This window comes from Pinus tabuliformis, chromosome 9 (genome assembly GCF_031772625.1).
Source record: "Pinus tabuliformis cultivar Carrire ecotype Pingquan chromosome 9, CPIR1, whole genome shotgun sequence".
Taxonomy (NCBI): Eukaryota; Viridiplantae; Streptophyta; class Pinopsida; order Pinales; family Pinaceae; genus Pinus; species Pinus tabuliformis.
Window position 1 is genome coordinate 834,855,768 of NC_142307.1, and position 13,575 is coordinate 834,869,342.

The window sequence follows — 13,575 nt, forward strand, 5'->3', positions numbered from 1 at the left end:
AGTGGTACTGCATGTGCTTGGAAGCTAATATAGTGGTTATCCCTCCATACTAGCTTACAAGCATGCCAAGCCTATTTAAATCTTTCTATTTCACGATATGGAATCTTGTAATAAATTTATCTATAAAGTTTCTAATTTTTTTCTTTTCACTATTCATGATATTAAGCAAAGCAACAATATTTTTCAAAACAACCTATCATATTTATAATTTAGTGACATAGAATGTTCATTTAGGAATTTCCATCCTCTTATATAGAAAATATTCATACCTATATATGCCCTATTCTCCATACACACACACTTACTGTCAAAAGTTACATGCATTTCTAAGAATTAGTCATGGCGAGCTATTTGTTTTTCTTTCTGTATTCACTAAATTGTACTCTGTTCATTGTTCATTCTTGATGCAAACAACCACATGCCATTCTTCATGCAAACAACCACATGCTAAATATTACTAGTAAATGCATACTTCTAAATCAAATGTTCCTATTAATAGATTGACTATAATAATGATTTTACTTATTTTAACACTTGGAAATATAGTAGGAACCAACACATTCGTCCCCACCAATGAATTGTAGCTACAACAATCCCCCCGAGCCTCATGCTTCTCTACTATTAGTAGTTTGTCTTCTCTTGTTGGTATTTTTACTCCTCCCCATAAAGACTCTAGCAATGCCCTGATTTTCAATGACTCTAGCAATGCCCTAATTTTCAATGTTTGTTCTTTCTTTTTTGTACCTAGGATTTTTATAGGATTATCTTTGACTCAGCATTCCACATTGTATTTCTCTTCAACTATCTTCTTATTCCCTCCCAACATAACATTTTTCTTTAGTTACGCTAAATGGTCATTCATTCATCTTGGAATCTTAGGGAATCATGAGAGGTTATAACTGTGATAACTACCACCCTTGTCAACTAATTAAGATTCCAACCATTTAAAAAATTAGTTCACAATACAACAACTTGACTACTCGTGCTAATTCCAATAATATTTCTAAAAATATATATATTTTTATTTATAACTTTACATAATTATTTACACCTGTCACTTAATTTTTGAAAAATTTAGTCTTGGGCCAAGACCAATGTTTCTTACTTAAATAATATATATATATATATTTATATATACTCTTATTTTTCATATATAATCCTATTTTTCTTGTGACATAACTCACTAATACCATTTATTCTTCACTTTCTTTCTATGTATTTGTAATTATAAACTCTCATACACACTAGAACTGAATGCTTTTGTAAGCACCTCTAATTTGACTTCTATGCCCCTTTTAGGATTAGTTAAACTTAGCTATTCTTGTTAATGGTGTGAGGGGATAGTATATAACTACATTCTTGCAAATACCAAATCCCTAATGTGGTGCAAAAAACATTAATTTCCAAATTTCTGCTGGCCAAATGCAACTTGAACATTTCCTATTAACAATTTAGCATGTGTAAAAATAAAAATATACAACTAATATCAATAAAATTACACTCTTAATATTTATGCTATAACTTTTTCATTGATTACATTAGGACCCATCAACTATTGACATGCTTATTTATTGACATGCTTATTTCTTTAGTATATATATAAATATAAATATATATATATAAATTTAAAAATAACTTTTAATAACATTTTTATTACTCAATATTAATTTGATTTAATAATAATATAATTATAAAAAAATAAATAAAAAAATCATATATTAATTAATTTTCTAATCTTATAATTTAATTAGAAAATAAATTTTTAGAATAATATATTTAGATATAAAAATATATTTATTTTAGATTTATTCAGATATAAAAATATATTTATTTTAGATTTTCTATTATATATAGGATTATATATAAAACTATAACTTGGGTGGGATGAACATCCCTATTTGAAATTCACAATTTACAGCTTACTTCGGTGATCACATTGATTATACGATCGAAAATATATAGTTTTGAAAAAAGCTTATTTTCTAATTCACAAAATATATTCTTTGGACTGCATCGAGTTTATCTGGTATAGATAAAATATCGGCGATACATGAACCAGTGAGAAAGTAAAACAATTCTAGCCCTCTACTATCTGATGCAAAAAAATGAATGAAATGCTTCGTCACGTTGCCCGTGGACCGACGGGTTTACTTTAACAAACACGAAATACCTTTTGGACTTTGATTGTTACGTAAATTAAATGGTTGAAAATTAGTCTCTTATTGTTAGGTATATTGCAAAGAACACTATGCTTTAACAATATTAATGGTTCTGTACATGGTTTAAGTAGAGCAGACAATATTAATGATATGCATACGACAAGTACCAGCTCGATCCTAACTAATTGAGGCAGCGGCTAACCAGCCCCATAGGGCATTAAATTCCCAGGAAGATGCAGGCTGGATAGCCTGCTAACATGCGAATTTGAATTCGCATTTTTTATTTAATATCTAATTTCACGGCGCAAATTCGCATTTTTTTATTTAATATCTAATTTCCGAATTCACGTGTTAGCCGCGGGCTATCCAGCCTGCATCTCCCCGGGCATTTAATGCCTTATGGCAGGCTAGTTAGCCGCTGCCACTAATTGATTGCGAAGAACTGTACTCTGCATTGCACAATATGAATGTGTTTTATACGACATTATTAATGATATTTTGACTTTGACTTACCCAGCATACGTCAAGTACCAGGTGGAGCCTAACTAATTGATGGCGAAGAACTGTAGTCTGCACACTGCACAATATAAATGTGTTTTATACGACATTGCGCATCCCATTTCATATTCAACATCGCCGCGTAGTAGGCAGAGTCATGCGTGTAAAATGCATGTGAATGTACGCGTACACATATTATTAATACAATGGCGAGCGACCATGCCACCAGAACCCCCTCGACTTGAATTGGCATTCCAATTCACATATTCCGTCAATCTTCAAGGCAGAGACATCCCCAGGCCCCCAGCTGATACACATACGGACAGACGATTTCCGTGGCTATTCTTTTGGAGGAGAAAATTTGGCAGAGGTACGGCATGGACACGAAGGAGCAGAGTCTTTATATCGATTCTCAACATGAGCCTAACACAGACCTTGAAGCCTGCGAGATTGAAACACCTCAAGTCGCAAGTCACGACAAGTCATATCGTTCAATTTTACAGTGTACACTGTATATGTCTCTATCAACATTGATACATTAATTATTATTAAAATAAATAATAATATTGAGATTGTTGCAGATCCATGGTACCAAGTCGGCTTCGTTCTGATAACATCACTCAACAGTGCGTATGCATTGGGCTATTCAGAGATCGTCATGGTTCCCTTGGGATGGGTAGGAGGCACCTTGGGATTGATAGCAGCAGCCCTCATATCACTCTATGCAAACAGCCTCCTAGCGCGTCTCCACGAAACTGGAGGCATCCGACATAGTCGATACAGAGACCTAGCTGGTCACATTTATGGTAAATTTCTTTTACGCTCACCCATCCCATTCAATATAATACTTTCTTGTTACTTTCATCATATCAACATCTTCATACTTGCGCATAATCCCTTGTTGCATACACATTGATTGTGATTGTGCTTTTTCTCAGGTAGGAAAATGTATTACCTGACATGGACGTTACAATATATCAATCTATTCATGATCACCACTGGATTTATCATTCTGGCTGGGCAAGCACTAAAGGTAGCTCCCTACTCTTATACTTAACTACCTCCCTATCCCCAAGCCATGCTCCCCTACTTTGACATGCAGCAATTCCTTATTAATTATCTTTTTTTCATCTCTTCTGATTCACGGTTGTCCAGGCAATATATACTTTACACAACAATGATGCTGCCACGCTGAAGCCACCATACTGCATCGCATTTACAGGAATCATTTGTAGCATTTTTGCATTTGGCATTCCTCACTTATCGGCTCTGAGGTTGTGGCTCGGTGTTTCAACATTCTTAAGTTGCATCTATATCATTTCTGCCATTGGATTGTCTATACGCGATGGTATCTCTCTTTTCTTTTAACCAGGATACATCTTACTTGTGATGCTTACATATCTTCTGGTTCATGGTCCTTGTCAAGTTGGGTATTAAAACAATCGCTTGGAGCAAAATCTTAATTTTCTGCTTACTTTGGATATGTAGGTCTCAATAGCCCAGCTAGAGATTATGAGATTTCAAGTTCAGGTTCAAGTAAAAGAAGAATGTTTGGAACAATTGGTGCTGCAGCAAATCTCATTTTTGCATTTAATTCAGGCATGCTTCCAGAAATACAGGTATAGCAAAAGTTTCGTTTAATTTATTGCTATCGATTTTGTCGTTAAAAACCTATTTTTTTTCGCCCTTTGAATTAATATCATCATATCTTTTTCCCATACTTATTTTATAAATCAAAATGAGCTCCCATTATTTCTGTAAGCAGATTTAACTCTTCGAATGCAGTAAGTTTTTAAAATAAAGTAATTAGGTATAAATATTAATAAGGTTTTGTTCATGATAAAATTAATTACCACTCTATAAACTTTTCTCTGATTTTTTTTTGCAGGCTACAATAAAGCATCCTTCTGTAAAGAACATGCAGAAAGCCCTGTCACTGCAATTCACAGCGGGGATTGTGCCATTCTATGCTGTGACCTTTATAGGATACTGGGCTTATGGTTCATCAACTTCCTCATATCTTCTCAATAATGTACATGGGCCCAAGTGGATCAAAATTCTGGCAAATGCTGCTGCTTTCTTCCAAACTGTCATATCACTACATGTACGTACTCAAGAAACAAGGCTTCTTCACCCTTTAACTTTGACTCTGTACACAATATTTTGTCAATTCCAAATGCATTTTAACATGATTCGTACTGATGGAATGGTTAATGTAGATATTTGGAAGCCCCATGTACGAGTTTCTGGATACAAAGTTCGGAAGGAGCAACGAAAGTGCGTATTCTGTGGGCAATTGGATAGTGAGGGTGGTGGCTCGAGGGACATATCTAACAGTGACCACACTTCTTGGGGCTCTCCTTCCATTTGTGGGTGATTTTATGAATATTACTGGCGCAGTGAGCGTGATACCATTAACATTTGTGTTGGCGAACCATATGTATATTAAAGTGAAGGGAAAGGATTTGAGTTCATTAGGGAAGACATGGCATTGGGCGAACGTATGGTTTTTTGCCTTCTTATCCGTGATAGCCACTGTGGCAGCGTTCCGCTTCATGGTTATTGACTCCAGAGCATACCATGTCTTCGCTGATCTCTGATCATACGTGTAACTATATAACCGTACCTGCTATATTCATTAGTGCAGGATATTCATTCAATTCCAAATCTCACTAGAGGTATTCAACTAATTGCTGGTAACAATCTACTTTGGATCAAGGATAGCTCTGGCCACTAAAGGTTGTCCATCGTTGCCTGGTTTTTAAATTTTTTAATAAATTAAATATTTTAAAAATAACCCAAAATTAAATTGATTTAAATAAAAAAAAAAACCACGTTTATGTCCCTTCAAAATTTAAGTAGAAAATGTGCTTTCCATTAACTATACCTTATTATTATTTTTTTAAATATAAGATCAAGCTACAGCTATTTATTTTTACGGCGTAATGAGTTTCCCTTTGAAATGAATTGCCCCACCCGTGGTCGTGTCCTATTGTTGACCGTGGATTTGTGGTGTTAGACGATTGAATGAAGTGTGACCCTTGATTCAAAACTGAACGGTTAATGATGAAGCTCCCCAGCGAGCCATTCGTATTGGTTTTGTAGATTTCACAAGAGTTGAAGGCTCTAGAAGACAAGTCAGAGTGGAAAATGAGAATCCTTACAAGGTCTGGGCCATCCCCATAATGTACAAAAATTTGCAGGTAATTGCAAAGCTATCCACACCCGTGAATGGAGAGAAGCGGTGGTCCGCTTTGCTCAAAACATTCCAATGCCTGTTCTTATTGAAGAATTTAAGTGTTATTACTACACATCTCCAAAACGCAAAAGGGTTTCCAGAGGCACACAAGATCAAGATTCCAGGCCCCTTTGCGCAAGCGATTGCCCTGTCATTCAAGAGCTTCCAAATGATATACTGGAGAACATTTTTTCAAGAATCTCACTGGCTGATTTGATAACTTCAATATCAGTTTCTAATGATTGGGCTGCTGTTTATGCTTCCAGATGTTTCCAATCGGTCTATGACAGAACAGATAGATGCATTTTCATTAATAACAATAACCTAGACATATGGGCTTTCAGCATTGCCTCAACTAGTTGGTTTGAGCTGAAGGTTCCCTGCAACTGGGATAGGTGGGGCATGAAAACACTAGGTCTCAAGGCTGCCTGTGATGGTTTATTTTTGGTGGCTCGGTCTGACTTTACTTTATTTGTTGTCAATCCTCTCACTGCCAAGTTCAAATGTTTGCCAAGGATACGTCCACATACTAGAGGCTGTGATAAATTTGTCAAGTGTCTGATTGTTCATGGAACAGTTGAGCTGCAAGTTATTGAGATTCAAGGGATTATAGAGTTTATTGGTTTGGTAATTGGCATGACATACCCAAATCCTGAACTCAGACTTTCAATCCAACATGGCCTCAAAAGAGCTAGAAGCAATAAAAGTCCCAGAGTTTGTTAGTGTAAATTATGAATAAAATATTTTAATATCATGTTCTAGGGGGCAACTCAATTAGTGATTGAAGTAATGTAAAATTTTTGAAAACTAAGAGATCCAAGGTTCAAATCCCCTTGGTTGAGACTTGGTTTGCAGAGAGGAGAACCCCATGGACATAAATTTTTCAATTTATAATATGAGAGATGTATTAATGTGGACAATGAAATGTTTATTCCTACACAAAATGAAGGAGATGCATATTTTTTATGCTCAACATGGAGTTGACACATGTTTTGTGTGTGTGTAACCAAAACAAACCCATGTTAACCCCAAATCTATTAGTTGCCATAAGACATCAATCTCTGGAGGTGCAACCATTTCCTCAAATTTTGTGTTTTAAAAGAAGTATGGAGATTTGATCCCTCTACTTGAGTTATTGATCACTTTGGTGAGAGAAACTATCATCACAAGCCAACATTAAAACCTAACCATAACCCTATAGAACATATCCTGATTTATGAAGAAAAATGGAAGATGATTGGCTACAGGATGGGAGATTCTAACCTTATATGTTTCCAACACTCTCAACGAGATTCTAACCTCATAGGTTTCCCAACACTATCAACGATCTTCCCAAAAAATGGTACAAGAGAGAAAAAGGTTAGAGTGAAACATTGCAATGGAATGAATTAAAAAGAAATTTTATTAAAGATTTTGAATTCTAACCTAAAGTGGAAGAACTAGTCAAGGCAACTCAACAAATATGGTTTTATAAGAAAAAACTCTTACCGAAGACTAGAAACAATAACTATCCACTTAGAAATGGAAAATACCAACATTCGAAGCAAAAATTTCATTGAAAAAGTGAACAGCTATAAAATTTTAGAAAAATCAAAACAGTATTAAAAGTATCCGAGCAAGAAAATGAGAACCCCTACAGATTAGAATTCCTTCCTTCCTATCAAGAAATAAAAATAGGATACCAGAAGCTTGACGAGAGTTAAAGGATCCTGAATGGATGAATGTAGAGTTCAAAATAAAAGAAGGCTATATATCAAATGTTGACCGATCAAAAATATTCCAACTTGACAACTATTGGTCGGACAAACAAACCATATATTTTATAGACCTATTAAAAGAATATCAAAACGTATTTGCACGAGATTACAAAGACTGGAAGGAATTTGTAAAGGAAATGCGGGAGATGAAAATTAACCTTGATGTAGGAGCCAAACCCATTAAAAAAAGACCATATAAATTCGCTCACAAATAATTCCGTGGAAAGAAATAAAAAGGATGCTAATTTCCGGCATCATATATCCAATAGAAATTTGGAATGGGAATGTCCTATGGTGATGCAACACAAAAAGCACGACCCAATAAGCCTAAGAATTTGTGTCAATTTCGTGGCTTGAATAAATTGATAGTAACTAACCTGTTCCCCCACTCCAATCACAAATAAAGTAGCAATACATTAATTTTATTCATTTACATATGACTTCTCAAGTTACAACCAACTACCCATTGCAAAGGAAGATCGAGAAAATAACTACATTTGTCTCAAAATTTAGGTCCTTTGCATACAAAGTTATGCCTTTTGGATTAAAAAAAATGGTTTTGCAGTATTTTCTAAAATATTAGTAAAAACATTTCAAGAATATATATATATATATATATATATATATATATATATATATATATATACTTTGTCAATGGATCATGTTCAATCATTGAGGTTTAAATGTTAGACTATTTAAATATTCTTCGAAGATCATTTCTAACTGTTAAGGCTTATGTCTCTTAATATAAAAAGATGTATTTTTGCTATGTCAATATGAATAATGATGGACCATGTAATATCCAAAGATGGAATCAAGGTAGATATGGGAAAGAATAAAGTGATTCTTGATCTAAATCCCCCAGTAAATCAAAAGCAAATTAAAATACAATTTGGGCATACTGGATAATACAAAACATTTATTCGTCATCACTCTAACATAACATTTCCAATTGATGAGCTACTTTACAAAAAATTTTCCTTATAACTAGAGTAAGGAATGTAATGTGTATTTTGAATTATGAAAGAATAAATTGGTAGAAGTGTCTATATTCCAGTAATAAGCTAAATAAGGTTGAAAGAAATTATTTGACGATGGAACATAAAGAACTAGCCATGATTTTTTCCTTTTAAAATTTCCACCACTATATCTTGGCTAATCCCATTATATTCTTCATAGATCATCAAACATCATGATACCTTTTCAAGAAATTTGATACACTGGGGGCATATCTCTTGATGGCTACTGCTGTTTCAGGAATTTGAATTTGAGGTAATAGTATGGCATGGGAAAAATATTGTTGGACCAAACCATTTGTATTGACTTGAAATAGGAGAAGAACTGATGGAAATCGAGGATGAACTTCTAGATTCAAATCTATTTAAGGTCAAATCAACCCCTGTCAAGTTTCCAGAAATTGTTCAGTTTCTGCATAAAGGAAAAAAACTACACGAGTTATCTGAAAAGAAAAAGAAAATTTTGGTAATGAAAGAAATCGTGTTTACACTAATTAATGTAAATCTATATAAATTAGGGACATATTAAATAATCCTAAGGTGTGTATTAGAACATGAGAGACAAAGTATGATAGACGAAGCATATAAAGGCCCTACTAGCCAACATTACGAAGACATGATCGATAGAATTGTGACACTTTTTGACAAATAAGCCGACCATTAATGAAGAATGAACTACCACTACAATCCTAAACCCAAGATTACCTTTTTAAATTTGGGATCTTTGTTAGTCCATTCTCTAGAAGGGCTAGAAGAATACGTGAAAAAAAAAAAATATACTGCATTGGAGTACCTAACAAAGTGGGGAGAAGATGAGCCAGTTGAATCTTGTACCAAAGAAGTAGTAGCTAAGCTCATTTATGAAAATATAGTAACAAGATTTGGAAGCCCCTTAACTATAGTATCTACAAGGGAAAGCATCTTGTCAATCGTACCATTAAAATATTGCTACAAAATTTATGTTTGAGCATAGAAAGATGACGACCTACCTTCAACATGCTAACAGTGTGGTCATATGTTTAACAAGACCTTGCACAAAGGACTTACCAAGATATGTATGCCAATAGAGACTATTGGGATGATAAAGTCCCATTGATATTATGGGCATATAAGAGAACATTTAAATGATTGACTAGACACACGCCATTTAAACTAATCTATACACAAGAGGAAATAATGCTATTGTACTCTATAACAAATGTAGCAAGTGTGTCAACCATGTTAAAGTATGACATTAACAACATTGAAAAATAGAAACCTCATTACCTTCATCAACTAGAAGAACACATACCACAAGCACTTCACCAATAACAAGAATAGAAAAAGAAGTAAAATACTTGGCATGATAGGAACTTAAAATTAAAGTATTTAAATGCAGAAGATTTAGCATTATTGTATGATAGTCGAGTAAAGGGGAAACCAAGAAATTTGGAAATTGCATGCCTAGGTCCCTTTGTAGTAGAAGAGATACAACCTTCAAGTGCACTATAGCTAAAGACAGACCATGGGAACCTATTGAATCTATAGTAAATGGTCCTTGACTAAAATAATATATCGCTTGATGAATTCAACATGTCCACTGGTGAAAACCTCTTTGAGGCACCAATGGGCATGGGTAGGATAAAAAGTATATCATGGCTATCTAGCCTGCCGAATTTATGTATAATAGTTTCAATTTCAAGTTTAGTAATTAAGATAATAATTAAAAGTATCAACAAAGGAGTCAATTATAAAAAGTAGGTTTAATAACAACCATGTTAGAAAATAAGTATTTTCAGAAGTATCAACATACTGATTATATATCATAATAATGGATCAAATTGAAGATTTTAGATTGCTTGATAAAATATCACATAAAAAAACAGGAGAGAATCGATGACCACAACAATATGAGAAGAGAAAAGATTGTTGACAGAGGTTTTGAGAACATTTCAAGAAACAAGGTGAATTCAACTTGACTAGAAGTAGAGATGATATACCACAAATTGATTTCAAGATTCAAACCAAAGAGAGGGCCCTAATTGACTTATATGTCAAAATTGACAAAGATACTACACCCAACTCAAACCAAATCTATGATGACCTAACATATTAATAAATCACACCAATCACCATAAATGTTAAGGAAACTTAGCCACACACCCCACACAAGCCTAAAGTAATACAAATGATGGAAATAAATGCAATGGGACAAACATAGTTTGAGGTTGTGGATAAAATTAAAAGTGTTTCACACGTACCAAGTTTGTGCATAAAACCAAGGAGATTACCAAATTTACCCATTATCACACCTGAGTTATTGCTTGTTGCATCTACAGAGCTTTCTAAAGTCCTTGATATTCCAAACCTGGTTAATTCATACTCTAACCTCCTCTACTTGTTGAGAGGCCAATAATTCCAAGAATATTTCAGAATGTTGAGGAGCCATGCACATTTCCTAGATGAGGAAGCTCTAGTGGAGTTGAGGGAAAAAGTCGAATTTGATCAAATACTGAAAGAAAGTTGGAGGTTCGGTTACATAACATTAAGCATGCCAAGGTAGATGAACCCTCTTAGGAGAAACACTATATATCCTTCAATAAATTGAGTGTGGTAAATAAAAAATGACACTATGATGTTTAGACATTATATAAAGTAGGTATCAGAGACTACCTAGTGCAACCTTGGTTGTAGAATTCCAAGGAATTAAGGAAGAAGCTTCCAAATTCATAGTCGATTTCATGATGAAATCTTATGGTTGGAGATACCATTACCAATTGAATTGTGCCAATATAAAAATTTATTGACCTACTGCATGGAGGAGAGAAAATCCCAAAAAATATCGACTCCAGTGCATGGTTAAAAGAATTTACTAGAGGAATAATAACCAAAAATTCTAAGAGGCTCATTATTATTTAAGTGAAAAACCCTCAGATCAAATGGGAATGGATAATAGTTTCATTGTTCTTCACTCTGGCAATTTGGGCATCATATGTCAAATTGAACATGTTGGAAGCTATTAGATAGATAATTGGGGAAAGTAAGCAATATAACTAGGTGGATCACTTTGTAGATAATGGGGAAGACCAATTGCCAAGAATGATAAAATTTGGGTACTTAGGACATCCACTTATGTTCATTATTAATTTGGCTCGCTATTTTGCAAGTCTCCCCAATTGGAGAGGTTGCATCTATTAAGAGGTTAATTCCTTTTATGATAAATTTTCAGTGTTTTGGACCTAGTTGGTTGAGTACCCCTGAGTTAGTATCTCCCCATGAAATATTCAGAAATTTGATACTCAATTTAAAGCTTGCATCAAATAGATGGAGGGTTTCACAACATATCCATCTTTCCCTACCCAACACATCTCATATTTAGCTAGGTTTTTACTCAGCTAAGGTATGTTATGTTAACTCAGTCGATGTACATTAAATGAATTTCTATACAACCATAATACCAATAAATATTGGAAGAATTAAGTTGGTATGTAACCAACATTTTTTTTATTCCATAAGGTGTTTTGTAGGCTCAAGTCAAATTCATCCTCCTGTATACATATGGTGAGTAGGAAGAAGAAAGGGAGGCATAGAAATATACAATTACATTTAAATTTGACCTATCGACCCCTTTACTAGATACTTCTAAGAAACCAACAGGTAAGACAATGGATACAATAGCTAAGGAAGAACATGTAGTTAACATCAATTGTAACAAAGTGTTAAAGTATATTACCCTAGATGACCTTCAAATCCATAAACATCTAGAAGCTATAGCCAAACAAGTATAGAATAAATGGTAGCTAAAGGTAAGTTGACCTAAAAACAAAATAAAATAAAGGAATTTCTGGGGTCATCAGTTAGGCCTAACATTTTAAAGACATTAGGACAAGAAAAATAAAGTTTCATTGAGGCTATCGAGTAGAAAATGTTGGTAGAATATGATATAGAATAATAGAAAAAAGAAGTCACAACGCAGTCCAAACTGCCAACCAAGACTTCTCCAAGTAAAGTGACAAACAAACAGTCAAGTAAAGCTAGGAAATAAAAATCAAAGAAGTCAAAGATCAACCTCAAAACTCCATTCCCACCAGCTAGTTCAACACCATTCTAAGAATAAGCTAGTAAGTAGTAGTCAGAGAAGTAAAAGTAGACTAAGACCTAGGACATCTTGTCAGAGCATTTGAAAAAAAAGTCCTAGGTAAAGAATATATCATTAAGGAGGAATTGGAGTTGGGAAAACCACATGTCCTACCACAACAACAATAGTAGCAATAACAACAACAAACAATAGAGGGAACACCAATCAACACTCCACAGTAGGTTGAAAAGCTTGGTTAATCAACCTTGGTAGACAAGTTAAATCAAACATCAGGGATGGGATCGTCTAAATGACCTAACAAGCATAAATATGCAAATAAGTTGAAGAAACCAAAAGGAGATGAATAATCCAAACTGATAGATCTACCATATGACTTAACCTATGCATCAGATAAATAGGTATTTAATTTATTATCTTATACAACTAAGGAATAAAGTGGAAGATGGAAGAATAAGAATGATACTAGTGTTACACTACATCTTAAGAAACAAAAAGAGGAGGGGATTTAGAATGACTGTATGAACCTGGAAACAAAAAAACTTCCACTTTCCAATTTGGTCCACATTGATGATCCACATACTGATATTCACCATTTGGTCCACCAACTGATATACCACAATATACAGATGAAAAAGAAAGTTGAATAGTTGTAATAAAATAATAAAGCACAAGGAAATGAAAAACTATCAACTATGTTACAACAAATGTTCAAGGATTTTAAACAAGTAAAGACCAAGCTAGAGGGGACCATCGACAAAGTAGCTACACTCAATGATTTTCCTAAAAAATGGGAAATATACATGCCTAATAGCTACTATTGACCAAGGGT

At 34.0% G+C, this 13,575-nt stretch overlaps 1 protein-coding gene across 1 annotated transcript; it reads left to right on the top strand.

Annotated features, from left to right (window-relative positions):
• Positions 1-3,231: 3,231 nt before the first annotated feature.
• LOC149151377 (putative proline transporter 2) lies at positions 3,232-5,322 on the top strand. The gene is made up of 6 exons (XM_089440220.1): positions 3,232-3,463; positions 3,596-3,690; positions 3,813-4,005; positions 4,146-4,276; positions 4,546-4,761; positions 4,877-5,322. The coding sequence occupies exons 1-6, from the start codon at positions 3,316-3,318 to the stop codon at positions 5,255-5,257; spliced, it is 1,164 nt and encodes a 387-aa protein (XP_089296346.1). The 5' UTR covers positions 3,232-3,315; the 3' UTR covers positions 5,258-5,322.
• The last annotated feature ends 8,253 nt before the right edge of the window (positions 5,323-13,575 follow it).